The following is a 15394-nucleotide window of genomic DNA, read 5'->3' on the forward strand; positions in this document are numbered from 1 at the left end:
AGCAGGGTTTAAAAAAGGTCTGGATAATTCCCTAAAAAAGAAGTCCATATGCCATTATTGAGATGGGTTCGGGCATAAAATCTGTTTTACTCCTTGGGATCTTGCTAGGTACCCTTGACCTGGGTTGGTCATGGTTGGAAACAGGATACTGTTTGTCCCAGTATGGCAATTCTTGCATTCTTCTGTTCTTAATGCCTCCTTCAAATATATCCAGTTCCCCCAGCTCCAGGTTTTCCTGCCTGCCAGATGTCGTCAGCTGCAAAACTGCAGGGACTTAAATTCTATGGCATTCACTTACTGGTATTCCCCGGGGACCAGGCATGCCGGGTACCCCCCTCTCGCCATTGAGCCCACGAGGACCTAGAGGACCCTGGAGACCCTGAATTCCTGGTTGGCCCACATCACCAGCGGGGCCGCTGAAGCCGGGGTCGCCTCTGATGCCTTGCTGTAAAGAGACAAAATAAACCAGAGAGAATCAGCTGCCTAATTTCATATTTAGGAAACCATTTCAGTCTTAGGCCCCGATATTCAGCTGGCAGTAATCGCATGTTGCGAACCACCACCGGCTCTATTCTCAGATCTTCATTGTAAGGCCAGCACTGAATAACCGGCCATCCATGGCTAGCCACTTAATTGTCATGTTCATATTTAGCCGCACAGTGGCGCAGTATGAGAGGTGCGGGGGGTGGGCGGTCTTCCTCGGGCGCTGGCACCCCTCCTGCTCTCCGCCCCCACCTTCCCACCCCTCCCCCTGCCTCCCTAGGGCCCCTTCTCCCACCTGTACCTTTTTAACTTTGGAGTGGGCAGCCACAAACTTGTTGTTTGCGTCCGCTTCGGCGCTCTCTCTGACATCACTTCCGGGACCCGCACCTATGAAGTGACATCAGAGAGAGTGCTGAGGTCGATGCGAGCAGCTAGGTCATGGCTCGCTCTTAAGATAGAAAGGTACGGGGAAGGGGCAGGAGAGGGGCGCCACCACTCCCGCTACGCCGCTAGGTCACATAAAGACAGAACTGTGTTAAGTGGTTCTATGTGCATCAGACGCTACATTTGGTCTTAGCCTGAAAACTGACCTCTCACCAACAGAAACATCTGGGTCAAGGAGAAATGACCTGATAGTGTCTGACCATCCCCCCTCCCACCCTCACCCTCAAATTTACACTCACGTACCTGACCCTTTACGCCTGGTTCACCAGAATCACCCTGAAAAAAAGATTGTGAGAAGTGAGACGCAAAGCATTTTACAGTAACAGACCTACAGAACTACAAGTCCCAGAATTCAATGGGGAAAAAAAATTCCAGTAGGACTTAGAGGTCTGAGATTTAGCTCGGGCCTTTTCTCAGTTGTAGCTCAAGGTGAGTTGCATTTGGGTACAGGAGGGGTTCCCAGGTCACTGAAGGACTCACAATCTGGGGGTCTGATATTCAGTGAGACTTATCTGATTACGAGTAGAAGCAGCTTCTGTCTGGATCAGTTCAGCGCTCCGAGTCTGTACCCAGATAATTCCATTAGAAATCAGACAGCCTGCCTCAGCGCCATCCTGGTCGTGCAGCGCGATTCAGGGCTGCAGTTTCCACTTAACAGCAATTTTCAGTCCACAAACCAGGCAACTGCCTAGATACACGTAGGACAGTAACAAGGGCTCCTGGTGTGATTAAGGACAGGCCCTGGATAAGTGCCAGTGGGCAAGGTATACCCTGAGATTCAATGCCAGACTGAGCTGCTCCTCCTCCTCCGTTCTCTGTCTTGGTAAATAATACTGATTCTGACCTCTCATTTTCCACGCACATCCAACAAACTGCTAAGGCCTGTCCCTTCTATCTGTACAACATCACTAAAGTTCGCCCCTTCCTCTCTGAGCATACTACCCGGACCCTTGTCCACACCCACGCTTAAATGACTGCAATCTACTTCTAACTGGTCTCCCGCAGTCTCGCCTCTCCCTCCTGCAATCTGTGCAAAACTCTGCTGCACGACTCATCTTCTACCAATCTCACTGGCTCCCTATCCGCCATCGCATACAGTTCAATCTCCTATTGATGACCTACAAGGGCTCATTCTGCTGCCCCTCAATATCTCTCCTCTCTCCTTATACAGCTCCCAGAGAACTCCGTTCCTCAGATAAGCCACTCTTAGCTGTACCCTTCTCCTCCACTGCTAATTTCAGACTTTGTTCCTTTCATCTAGCTGCCCCCTATGCCTGGGATAAATTACCCAAATTTGTCCGCCAAGCCCCTTCCCTTACCTTGTTTTAAAGCAGACTGAAAACCCACCTTTTTGATATAGCCTTCAATCCTTAACCCTACTCTCCACTGCCCACCAACTCAGCCAGCAGATTAGCCATTCCCTTAACTGTATCCACGACATCCGGTTTGACTCTCCTGTCTGTTTAGATTGTAAGCTCTTTGGAGCAGGGACTGTCTTCTTCTTTGTGACTCTGTATAATGCTGCATATGTGTGGTGGCACTACAGAAATAATTTGTAATAGTAATAAGCAGTTATAGAGGGTTAAATGACTTGTCCAGGATCCTACGAAGCCGACTTGGACCAGGCTCCCCTGCTTCTCAGCCCAGTTCTGCAACCATGAGGCTATTAATTCAAAGTATAAGCTCTCACCTTCTTGCCTTTCACGCCACTCAAGCCCTCCAAACCAGGATCACCCTATGGAGAGAGAACAGAATCAGCCCAAACTTCACCACCCTCCCTCTGTCTGTCTCTGACACCTGGAGGAGCCAAAGAATCCACAAACCAATATTATTTCACATTATCTGGAAATTGTTCAATGTATTTATGAAGAACGGGAAGTCTATTTTGCTCCCAAAGTTCCCTTTCTACGTATTTCTTAGCTATCAGTGACTTTTGCAAAGCTCAATTGAATTCTGGAGTCTGACGGGATCCAACAGCGTCTCTCCTTACCACGTCACCTCTGGGTCCGGTCTTGCCGAGGAATCCCTGGGAAGGAAAAAGCACAAAAGGCTTCTTATAATCTACACATACGGTACCACCCCTTAATGAAAGGAGAGTAGGGTTACCATATGGCTCCAGGTAAAGGAGGATGGATTGGGACATCTGGGTTTTACTTCCATTGCTTTCAACAGAAGTAAAACCCAGATGTCTGAATCTGTCCTCCTTTTTCTGGAGCTATATGGTAACTGTAGTGGAGGGTCATTTAGGGTCTGGCGCCATGAGCCAAATTTAGCATTGGTGACCCCCCCACCATAACATGGTATCTCTCCCCTAACATTCCCGGTGATCCAGTATTTCCCCCTCTTAAATCAGAATTATAAACATCTACAATGCCAAAGTGTCTGACTATGCGCATTGATTTATTTGGCTTTAATAACCGCCTTTGTGGCGGTGCATGGGTTAACGGTTTTGTTGTGCGCCAGCATCTAAAACATTTACATGCCAAAATACCAGGGCTAGAAATCCAGCCAGCGGCAGGTAGCGATTTTGGCCGCCACTGGGCCTAGGTGAAGCCGGACAAAGATTTTAACTTAGGTGGTTAAGTGCTGAGTATTGGAACTTAACCCCTTGAGTGCAGATTCAGCTGGCTGGCTATGGTCTAATGATCAACCCTCTCAGTCATCTTACAATTGAAGTGTTTCTTTTTCCTGAAGCTGTCACAGAGCCCGGTGTCTCTGCTCCCTGTCCGCCAGTACCCCTAAAGCAGACAGGGATCACCCGGGAAGCTCTCACCTTGTCACCTTTCACTCCTGGGATGCCCTGAGGGCCTGGAATTCCTGGGGGTCCCTGCTCCCCCTTCGCACCCTACAAATCAAATAGAAGAGGAAATATTTATCAGGATTTAAACGCAGAAAATCTGCAATTCCTTTAGGGTCTCTTCCCCACCTCCCCAGCAAAGCAGCGAGTTGGACAAACTAAGAACATAAAAATAGCCCAGTAGCCCGTTCTTATGGGTCCCTAGTACTCTCTCTACCTAGCTTCCTCTTTAGATTGGTGAAGGGTTCTGCACTTCAGAAAAATAGTTCTTGCATTTATCTCTAACTCTTACACCTCGCAGCAATTTCATGGGACTTATTCTTTACAAACCTCAGAGAGAGAGAGAGAACCGAGTTACTACATCTCTGCCCTGCCAGTGCGAGTGGTGGCGAGGGGAATAAAAAGTGCTAATTTCTAAGAATATATTGGACACGAGAGAGGATAAAACTCATTATTAAAAGCAAATGAATGAGAATTAATACTTACAGTCCTGCCTTGTAATCCAATTGAACCAACTGGTCCTCTTTCACCTCGATCACCCTGAAGTGAAATTAAAGGCGTGTTAAGTGCACCCCTCACGGAAGAAGAGGAGAAAGCAAAGTGAGGTGCGTCTCTAACAGAAGAGAGAAGGGTAGGGAGCGCTCGTTCCAGAGGGAGAGAGCAGTGTTAGGGGCACTTTGACACCATTTTCTCTTTTCCACATTTACCTTCAGGCCTAAAATCCCTCGTGGTCCAGCTTCACCTGGGGGACCTCTCTCTCCCTGGGAAATAGTAGAAAGAGATCGCTGTAAACACTGCAACTGAATGTGTCCCTTTTCCTGACATGTAGAGAATAAAACCCCACTTCACACGAACAACCTATGTGTTTGGGAAGGAGAGAGAATGGTCCAACTCTGGGAGGTGACCCAAGATGATGCGAGGCTTTTCTGTTCTCCTCTTCCCATGCAGAAGAGCTTATCTGCTGTGTGACAGCAAGGGACCAGAACTATTGCGTGATGGATATGGTACCCAGTTCTGGGAGATCCAAGAGAGAGCTGAGACATGTATATGACCTAATAGTTTTCACATTTACCAGTTTGTTTTGAACAAATCATTTTTATTTACTGGTTTTCCAGGTGCTCCTTGGAGTCCCATTGGCCCACGTATTCCTGGTTCACCCTGTAAGAAAAAGTGCAAAATGAGCGCTACTAGGCATACGCAGAAGAGACAGTCCCTGCTCTAAAGAGCTTACCATCTAGTCAAACTGGACAAGAAGGTGCATCAATATATAAGGAACAATAAGACAGATATTGGTCATTGCAATATTGAGAAAGATCTGATCAAATAAGAACATAAGACTTGCCTCTGTCGGGTCAGACCGGAGGTCCATCGTGCCCGGCAGTCCGCTCACGCAGCGGCCCCTCAGGTCCAGGACCTGATAGTGCTCCTACCCTAAAACTCACATACACTTTTCGATTTTGTCCTGTAGAGTAACCTTCTATCTATACCCTGCAATCCCCTTCGCTTCCAGGAAGTCATCCAGTCCCTTTTTAAAACCCATTATTGTACTCTGTCCTATTACCTCCTTTGGAAGCGCGTTCCAGGTGTCCACCACCCTCTGAGTGAAGAAAAACTTCCTTGCATTCGTTTTGAATCCGTCCCCTCTCAGTTTTTCCGAGTGACCTCTTGTTTTTGCTGTCCCTGCTAGTCTGAAGAATCTGTCCCTCCCCACCCTCTCTATGTCTCTCATGATTTTATATGTCTGTATCATGTCTCCTCTCAGTCTCCGCTTTTCCAGGGTAAAGAGCCCCAGTTTGTCTAACCTTTCGGCATATGAAAGGTTCTCCATTCCTTTTATCATCCTAGTTGCTCTCCTCTGAACCCTCTCAAGTATCGCCATGTCTTTCTTAAGGTACGGTGACCAGTATTGGACACAGCATTCCAGATGTGGTCGCACCATTGCTCGATACAATGGCAGGATAACCTCCTTCGTTCTGGTAGTGATACCTTTTTTGATAATGCCCAGCATTCTGTTCGCTTTCTTTGAGGCCGCTGCACATTGCGCCGCTGGCTTCATTGTTGTATCCACCAAAACCCCCAGGTCTTTTTCCAGGGTGCCTTTCCCCATCACCCTCCCTCCCATCGTATAGCTGTACATGGGGTTCCCTTTCCCCATGTGCAAGACCTTACATTTCTCCACATTAAAGCTCATCTGCCATCTTTTTGCCCACTCACACAGTTTGTTCAGGTCGCTCTGCAGTTCTCTTCATTCCTCAACAGTTTTGACCCTGTTGGAGAGTTTTGTAACTTGATAACTTCGCACTTCGTGCCCGTTTCCAGATCGTTAATGAATATATTGAACAGCAGCGGTCCCAGCACTGACCCCTGTGGGACACCACTCTGACCCCTTTCCAGTCAGAGTAGTGTCCTTTTACTACTACCCTCTGCTTCCTATCCGCCAGCCAATTTTGGATCCATCTGTGGACGTCCCCTTCCACCCTGTGGTTCCACAGTTTCTTCAGCAGGCGCTCATGGGGTACCTTGTCGAAGGCTTTTTGGAAATCCAGATAAACTATGTCAATGGGGTTACCTTGGTCCAAATGTTTGCTTATACCCTCAAAGAAATGTAGTAGATTCGTTTGGCACGATCGTCCTTTGTAGAAACCGTGCTGGCTTGTTCTCATCAGTTTATTTTTTTCTATATGCTCATTGACACCTTCCCTGATCAGTGATTCGACCATCTTCCCGGGAACTGAGGTCAAGCTCACCAGTCTATAGTTCCCTGGGTCGCCTCTCGATCCTTTTTTGAAGATTGGTGTAACATTTGCTATCCTCCAATCTTCCGGGATTATCCCTGTTCTCAAGAATAGGTTGCAAATATGCCTGAGTAACTCCGCTATTTCGTCTCTGAGCTCTTTCAGTATTCTCGGGTGGATCCCATCTGGGCCAGGAGATTTGTCAATTTTTAATCTATCTATCTGCCTTAGAACGTCTTCGAGGCTTACCTCCATGCATGATAATATACCCTCCTGATCCCCCTTGAAGATTTTTTCCGGTTCCGGCACGCTGGATGTGTCTTCTTTTGTAAAGACCGACGCAAAGAACTTGTTTAGTCTATCAGCCACCTCTTTTTCTTCCTTCACCACTCCTTTCTTGTCTCCCTCATCCAGAGGTCCCACCTCCTCCCTCGCTGGCTGTTTCCCTTTTACATATCTGAAAAATGGTTTAAAATTTTGTGCTTCCTTGGCTAGTCTCTCCTCGTATTCTTTCTTGGCTTTTCTGACAACTCGGTGACATTCTTTCTGATGCTTCCTGTGCTCTTTCCAATTTCCTTCAGTTTTGTCCTTCTTCCACTTCCGAAATGATGTTTTCTTGTCTCCTATTACTGTCTTTACTTCATTGTTTATCCATGCTGGGTCTTTAGTCTGATTCTTTTTGCATCCTTTCCTAAATTTGGGCACATATAGGTTTTGTGCCTCGCTTACCGTGTCCTTGAATAGGGACCAGGCTTGCTCCACAGACAGAGCTTTCTTGGAGCTGCTTCTGAGCTTCTTCCTCACCATTTGTCTCATGGCATCATAGTTCCCTTTCCTGAAGTTAAACGCTGTTCCCTTTGATCTCTTCCCCTTTGGTAATCCTACTTCCACTTGGAACAGAATCATGTTGTGGTCACTGTTTCCTAGCGGTCCCATTACTTCCACTCCCTTTGCAGGTCCTTTAAGCCCGTTGAGGATCCTGCCTATGTCCTATTTTCAAAGAAAACTCTTCAGGGACCAGCCCAAAGGTCCTGCCTACATCCTATTTTCAAAGAACACTCTTCAGGGACCAGCCCAAAGGTCCTGCCTACATCCTATTTTCAAGAAAAACTCTTCAGGGACCAGCCAAAAGGACCTGCCTACATCCTATTTTCAAGGAAAACTCTTCAGGGACCAGCCTATGTCCTATTTTCAAGGAAATCTCTTCAGGGACCAGCCCAAAGTCCTGCCTATGTCCTATTTTCAAGGAAAACTCTTCAGGGACCAGCCCAAAGGTCCAGATCAGATCCAGGATCGCTGCCCCTCTTATTGGAGTCTGGACAAGTTGTTCCATGAAAAAGTCTTGGACGGTTTCCAGGAACTCCGTTTCCTTCGTACATTTTGAATTTCCAAGATGCCAGTCTATTCCGGGATAGTTGAAATCTCCCATAACTATAGTGTTAGCGTTCTTGCATTCCCTCCTCAGCTCAGCTACCATTTCTGTTTCCACTGCTTCAGATTGCCCAGGTGGACGGTAGATCAGTCCCATCTTTATCTCAGATCCGTTTTTTCCTGGTATTTTAACCCACAATGACTCTAGTTGTTCATTTGCTGCTGCTGCATCCACACTGGTTGAGTAGATGGTTTCCCTTATGTACAGTGCTATTCCTCCTCCTTTTTGATAAGTCATATCTTTTCGGTAGAGTTTATACCCTGGCAGTACTATGTCCCATTTGTTTTCCTCGTTCCACCATGTTTCCGTGATCCATATGATGTCTAGGTTCTCATTTTTGACCATGACTTCCAATTCCCCCATTTTGTTTCTTAGACTCCTTGCATTAGTGTACATGCAGTTCAAGTCCTGGCATTTAGTCTTCCCGGCTGTTTCCCCATGTGCTTCAGTCTTCTTTCTATTCTTTTCCTGGCCAGCCAACTTCTGCATTTTATCTCCTTTGTCCTCCCTTTGTGGTATGTTTCTATTGCCTTGCCCATGTGGCATGTTTGTATTTTCTTCTTCCTGTGCCTTCCCATCTTCCCGTTCCTTTTTGACTTCCCCTTGTAGTATGTTTATCATGTCCTCCTCTCTCTTCTTTTGTCTCCCTTGTTTTTCCATAACCTGTTGCTGTCCACATGTGTCTGCCCAGCATTTTTCCCCCTCAGTACCTTCACTGGGTACTGTCTCCCGAACCGTCGATATCAGGTTGACTGTCGGCTTTCCCCTTCTGTTTAGTTTAAAGCTTGTTCTATTGCTCTTCTGATGTTATTTGCTAGTTGTCTAGTTCCTGCTGTGCTCAGGTGTAGACCATCCTTCTTGTAGAACTTGTTCTTTTCCCAGAACGCTGTCCAGTTCCTCACGAAGAGAAATCCCTCTTCCTCACACCATCTCCTCATCCACGCATTTATTGATTGTAGTTCCGTCTGCCCTCGGTACTGGCAGGATCTCTGAGAAGGCTATCCTCTGGGTCCTCATCTTCAGTTTCCTTCCTAGGATCTTGAACTGCTCAGTCAGTGCATTCTTGCTGTAATCTCTCCTGGTGACATCGTTCGTCCCGACGTGGACTATCACTGCTGTCTCTTCCGTCTCTGCTCCCTCCAGGATTCTTTCAATTTTGTCGACGATGTCCGTCGTTCTTACTCCTGGGAGACATGTCACTAGCCGATCCTCTCTCCCTCCTGCTAAGTGACTGTCTACTTGCCTTAGGATTGAGTCTCCCACCAGGATTGCAGATTTCCCCTTTTTCAGCCTCCGTTGCGGTCGCAGGTCTGTGTCCCTGGTGTTCCTCATTTCTTCTTGCTCTAGACACTGAGGGTGCCTCTCCTCTTCCATCAGTAAACTTCCTCCTTGGGTATCCTCTACCTTGGTGTCAGATGCTTCTTGTCTTCTGCTCTGTGTGTCCTCCTCGTCTCTCCATTTCTCGTGTTCCTGCTCTTCCACTCTCCTGTAGGCATCTTCAATGAACTTCTCGAGCTCCCTGACCTGCTCCTCGATGCGCCCCTCTCGCGTGAGATCTTCGGCTGTCTGGAAGGGGTCTTCTGAGATGTAGAGTCCCTCTAGTTCCTGGATCCTCAACTTCAGGTGACTGACTTCACTCCTCAAGCTCTTCAGTTCCTGACAACGGCCGTACACGTATGACTGCAACCCGGAGGGGAGGTAGTCGTACATGTGGCAGTCCGTGCAGTACACTGGGAAGCTCATCCTCTGTGTTCCTTCAGCCTGCATTCTTGTCTGCTCTTTAGGAGTCCCGATGCTAGTATGTTCACCCCTGCGCCTGGTTCTTCCTTACCTTCTTCGTCTTCTGCTCCCCTTTGCTTATGCGTGCGTGTATGTTTGCCTTCTCCGCTTGCTCGTGTATTTGTGTTTTTCCTTGATTCTGCCTTATCTTGTTCTGCTGTGCTTGTTGCTGTCTTTGTGTATGTTCGCCGGTGTGCTACCTGTTTGGCCTGCCTCTACTTTATCTTCTGCCCGTGCTTCTTGTCCTCTGCCCCTGTTTCTATTCTTCGGTGCCTTCCTTGCTTGTCGTTTCCCTATATATGTGGTCCTCCCTGGGCCTACTCTGCCTTTTGTTCTGTGTTTGTTAACCCTACGCCTTTCTTGTTTGTATGCGGATGTGTCCTTACCTTGATTGTCTTATCTTGGGGTCCTTAGATGTGGTGACCTGGCCCTTCTTAAAGCCCTTCGCAAAGGCGCTCTCGCTAAGGCGAGCGCCTTTGCTGCGCGCCTTCGCCGCGCGCCGCTGGCTCCCTTCCTCTTAAGGAGGAGCCCGGCCGATGATGCTGCGCCGACGCGGTGGGGTGGGCGGAGCCTCCTCTCGCCGCTACCCGCTCTGCTCTGCTGTTCTCCTTCTCCCCTCCTCGGACTACTCTCTCTCTCTTCGCCGCTGCCTGCACGCGGCTCAGTGATCTTCGCCGCTGCCTACACGCGGCTCAGTGGTCTTCAAGCGCCGCGGCTCCCTTCCTCTTAAAGAGGCAGGGATGTAGCGCAGGGGCTGAGAAGCAAAAGCAGCCCAGTTCAAATCCCACCACCACTTCTTCTGATCTTGGACAAGTCACTTAACCCTTCATTGCCTCAAAAACAACTTCGATTGTGACCTCCCCCCACCCCCCCCAAGCACAGGAAGATGCATTCAGTTGCAATAGGTAACTTGCCTTAAGCAGCAACTGAAATCTAAGATCCTTCCCTATTGGGAATGGAAGAATGGCGATGAGGAGGGAAGGTGAAAAACTCAGCCCAAAGGTCCTGCCTACATCCTATTTTCAAGGAAAACTCTTCAGGGACCAGCCCAAAGGTCCTGCCTACATCCTATTTTCAAGGAAAACTCTTCAGGGACCAGCCTATGTCCTATTTTCAAAGAAAACTCTTCAGGGACCAGCCCAAAGGTCCTGCCTACGTCCTATTTTCAAAGAAAACTCTTCAGGGACCAGCCAAAAAGTCCTGCCTGCATCCTATTTTCAAGGAAAACTCTTCAGGGACCAGCCCAAAGATCCTGCCTATGTCCTATTTTCAAAGAAAACTCTTCAGGGACCAGCCCAAAGGTCCTGCCTACATCCTATTTTTAAAGAACACTCTTCGGGGACCAGCCCAAAGGTCCTGCCTACATCCTATTTTCAAGAAAAACTCTTCAGGGACCAGCCAAAAGGACCTGCCTACATCCTATTTTCAAGGAAAACTCTTCAGGGACCAGCCTATGTCCTATTTTCAAAGAAAACTCTTCAGGTACCAGCCCAAAGGTCCTGCCTACGTCCTATTTTCAAAGAAAACTCTTCAGGGACCAGCCCAAAGGTCCTGCCTACATCCTATTTTCAAGAAAAACTCTTCAGGGACCAGCCAAAAGGACCTGCCTACATCCTATTTTCAAGGAAAACTCTTCAGGGACCAGCCTATGTCCTATTTTCAAGGAAATCTCTTCAGGGACCAGCCCAAAGTCCTGCCTATGTCCTATTTTCAAGGAAAACTCTTCAGGGACCAGCCCAAAGGTCCTGCCTACATCCTATTTTCAAGGAAAACTCTTCAGGGACCAGCCTATATCCTATTTTCAAAGAAAACTCTTCAGGGACCAGCCCAAAGGTCCTGCCTATGTCCTATTTTCAAAGAAAACTATTCAGGGACCAGCCCAAAGGTCCTGCCTACGTCCTATTTTCAAAGAAATCTCTTCAGGGACCAGCCCAAAGGTCCTGCCTACGTCCTATTTTCAAGGAAAACTCTTCAGGGACCAGCCTATGTCCTATTTTCAAGGAAAACTCTTCAGGGACCAGCCCAAAGTCCTGCCTATGTCCTATTTTCAAGGAAAACTCTTCAGGGACCAGCCCAAAGGTCCTGCCTACGTCCTATTTTCAAGAAAAACTCTTCAGGGACCAGCCCAAAGGTCCTGCCTACGTCATATTTTCAAAGAAAACTCTTCAGGGACCAGCCCAAAGGTCCTGCAAACGTCCTATTTTCAAAGAAAGCTCTTTAGGGACCAGCCCAAAGGTTCTGCCTACGTCCTATTTTCAAAGAAAACTCTTCAGGGACCAGCCCAAAGGTCCTGCCTACGTCCTATTTTCAAAGAAAACTCTTCAGGGACCAGCCCAAAGGTCCTGCCTACATCCTATTTTCAAAGAAAACTCTTCAGGGACCAGCACAAAGGTCCTGCCCATGTCCGATTTTCAAGGAAAACTCTTCAGGGACCAGCCCAAAGGTCCTGCCTACGTCCTATTTTCAAGGAAAACTCTTCAGGGACCAGCCCAAAGGTCCTGCCTATGTCCTCTTTTCAAAGAAAACTCTTCAGGGAACAGCACTTTAAGGATTCATTTATAAAGACAGTGTGCTTACCTTCTGGCCAGGACCGCCTTTGATTCCCGGCTGACCAGGTAAACCCTGCCAAACGGATGAAAACAGAGTGTGAGGGAATGCAACATGTCTGTGGATGGATGGATGGATGGATAAGTGCATGAGTGTGAGCATGTGTGTGTGAGTGAAGAAACACAACAAGGAGTGGGGAGAGGGGAATGTGTGTACGGAGGGATGTTTGAGAGGGAATGTTTCTATGAGAGTGACAGAGACTGAACAGTGGCGTAGTGAGGGTTGCCCCTCCCCCGCTCCTTCCCGACCCCCCCCAGCCACATGCATGCCCCCTTTCCCTTCCCCCGTGCCTCTTTCATTTGCCTGGCGAGCAGCATCACGAACTCGCTGCCCGCATCGTGTCATCTCTCCCTCTGATGCCACTTCCTCAGCGCAGGGCCTGGAAGTGACATCAGAGAGAGCTGACACCAATGGGAAGGGGCGCATGTGCGTGGAAAGGGGGGGGCAGAGAGGAGGACAGGTGCCCGGAACAGACTGCCCCCTCCCCCACTGAGTGTGACAGAGTGTGCTTGGTGGGGGTACCTCAGCGTGTTATGTGATGGCACTTTACGATAATGAATTTCTGGTGATGATGCGGTGTGTGAGGTCATGTGATGGTGTCACGTACCGCTGACCCTGAATGGCCTGGCTGTCCCGGAGCTCCAGACTGACCAAGGCCCCCCTGCAAAGGCAAGAACAGGAAGCAGAAATGGAAAAGGTTAAGACCGGCTGAATTAGAGCAACTCTGGACCTCTTGAGGCCACTCGCTGGAAGGTCCGGAGTTAACATCTCGAGATCCGGATCTGGTGCTTCTCCGGACTCTGCACCTCAGGTCTGAAGTTTCTATGATAAATGGTCACAGGAGAGGAGAGAGAGACATGTCTGGTCCATATATAATGTAAGTGTGTTTTTAGCATAATTTTTATATCTTTATTTCTTGTAATCTGCTCTGAACTCAAGGCTGAGTGGAATATAACTGTGTCAAATCAAAATTAAGTTAATTAAAATAGAGACAAAGAGAGAGATGCCAGATACGTAAACTGTGGGAGGAGCAGGAAATGTGATTTAAGTATGGTGAAGAATTACTGTGGTACTGCCAACTCACCTTGGTGCCAGGAATACCAGGGGTGCCATCCTTCCCATCAATCCCTGGGAGACCCTGGAGGGAAAGACCCAATACCTCGTTATATGGGCATCAGAAACAACATTTCTTACTTTGAACAATAAACAAGTCTGATCCTCCTCCCTGCCCCAGGAAATAAGTCAGGATCACCCTTCCTGTCTCCAGCAATTAAGGAGAGATTCCCCCCCCCCTCCCTGCCCCAGGAATTAAGGAGGGAGCTCAATCCACTAATCAGTTCAATCAGACTTGCTAAAGTACATAGAAGGATTGTTAAAAATGCCTGTCTGAGTTTGAGGCCGTGGGAGCTGTGAGGCGTCCATTCCTGCGGGTTCTGCTGTACTTACATTCTTCCCCTTCGGACCCTGTACTCCTTGCAGCCCAGTAATGCCACGAGCTCCCTGAAAGATAACAAGATGTTTAGGATGGTGGCAGTTCAAGGGTCTCCTACCGCACAGAGGTTTAGTGTTTAAATGTAACGGCACACCCACCTGACCAAAGGACCCAGCCTGGCTCACATGAAAATAATTCACAGCCAGGGGAATACAAAGAGGTCAGAACTAAGCAGACCGAGCACATGGGCACGAAAAGTCCCACCTCACAACGCGGAACACCTAACTCCTGTCCAACAGTAGCAAAAGAGGCAAAGCCACCTCTGCCCGCAAACCTCTTCAATCAGCGAAAAGGGACTAATCCACACCCCACTGCACTGCTGCGGGTTTCTACAGATACCACACATGAGCCCTGTATCAACAGTGCTTCAGAACCACCCCGTAAATGCGTCAAACAACCTATATTGTAGCGGTAAAATGAAAGGGTTAATAGTCAAAAGGGTTTAACCTGGTTAAACCCTGCTGAGCTGGCCAGCTGCTGCTCTTTTGGGGCCCTTTACTAGGTAATGCCACCAAATATGTCTGCTAACAAGATAGATTAGGGGGTGGTCTGGGACAGAGCCAGCAGTTAGCCTATTAGCTGCAAGATTCAGTCCGTTAACAGGCTAGGTTAGGGGCGGTCCTGGGGGGCGGAGCCAGCATTTAGCCTATTAGCTGCAAGATTCAGTCCTTTAACAGGCTAGGTTAGGGGCGGTCCTGGGGGGGGTGGAGCCAGCAGTTAGCCTATTAGCTGCAAAATTCAGCTAAGCAAATATAAACAGTTAGGTATGAAAAAAGCTGCACCTGAGTTAACCAGGCACTGATCCAAATATCAGCCCAGTGCCTGGTCAACTTCTGGACCAGCACACACTACTGGGAACTGCACATCCCCCAGAATTCAGTATCGGGGGTTAGTTCAGCCGGTGCTGGAAGTGACTTACAAGTATCTTACCACCACGGGTTGAATATTAACCACTAAATAATTCTGTTCCTGGTTCTCCAAAAAACTGCTAGCCAAAAAATAATAAAAATCGGTCCATCCAATTGTAACTACACTGCAAGGATATAAATCCCAGATTAAAAAAGAAAAAAATTAAGTCCCTGGTCTGATGATCAAGGAACACCCCCCCCCCCCCCATATCACAATGTTGGTTAAGAAATGCCCTCAGACTACACTCTCGACCTGGTTCACAGCACAGTGACCATATAAACATAGACAACCAAGGGAACCACAGAGAAGATACTAGATGTTGCTGAGAACATAAACGGACAACCCTCAGCCTGCACCCCAAAACACTTCTTCCCTGAAAATTACCATGAGGTAGGAGGAGCCACCAGATTGAATCTTGGAGCCGCATTGAGAGATTGATCACTTCCACATCCTGAGGCAGCTTCAAATTAGCCAAACGCTGGCCATCGTCGATGTGTGCTGTGCTTTTGTTTTCCATCTCGGTGGGGCTTTGCTCCTAATGTGGCTGCGAGCACTGGTAGTTTACCTAATCTTATGGTGCTTTGAACATTAAACGGACACTCACTCACTTGCATTGCACACGGCTTTTTTTTTATATAGTGAAATATTATTTGAGGAGGTTTTTTTTATGCCAATGACTTTAATGTACCCCGGTTAGCCTCCACTTATTCACCTAC

At 48.0% G+C, this 15394-nt stretch overlaps 1 protein-coding gene across 1 annotated transcript in view; it reads right to left on the reverse strand.

The window, feature by feature from the left end:
• LOC117365552 (collagen alpha-2(IX) chain-like) overlaps positions 1–15394 on the reverse strand; it is a 45056-nt gene that overhangs the window by 12021 nt on the left and 17641 nt on the right. Inside the window, exons 17-28 of the mRNA XM_033956044.1 lie at positions 13724–13777; positions 13362–13415; positions 12885–12938; positions 12248–12292; positions 4829–4882; positions 4432–4485; positions 4211–4264; positions 3701–3772; positions 2918–2953; positions 2618–2662; positions 1171–1203; positions 299–445 (exon numbers count right to left, since the gene is read on the reverse strand). Of these exons, the coding sequence (XP_033811935.1) occupies positions 299–445; positions 1171–1203; positions 2618–2662; positions 2918–2953; positions 3701–3772; positions 4211–4264; positions 4432–4485; positions 4829–4882; positions 12248–12292; positions 12885–12938; positions 13362–13415; positions 13724–13777 (702 nt within the window). The remainder of the gene's footprint in view (positions 1–298; positions 446–1170; positions 1204–2617; positions 2663–2917; positions 2954–3700; positions 3773–4210; positions 4265–4431; positions 4486–4828; positions 4883–12247; positions 12293–12884; positions 12939–13361; positions 13416–13723; positions 13778–15394) is intronic.

This window comes from Geotrypetes seraphini, chromosome 8 (genome assembly GCF_902459505.1).
Source record: "Geotrypetes seraphini chromosome 8, aGeoSer1.1, whole genome shotgun sequence".
Taxonomy (NCBI): Eukaryota; Metazoa; Chordata; class Amphibia; order Gymnophiona; family Dermophiidae; genus Geotrypetes; species Geotrypetes seraphini.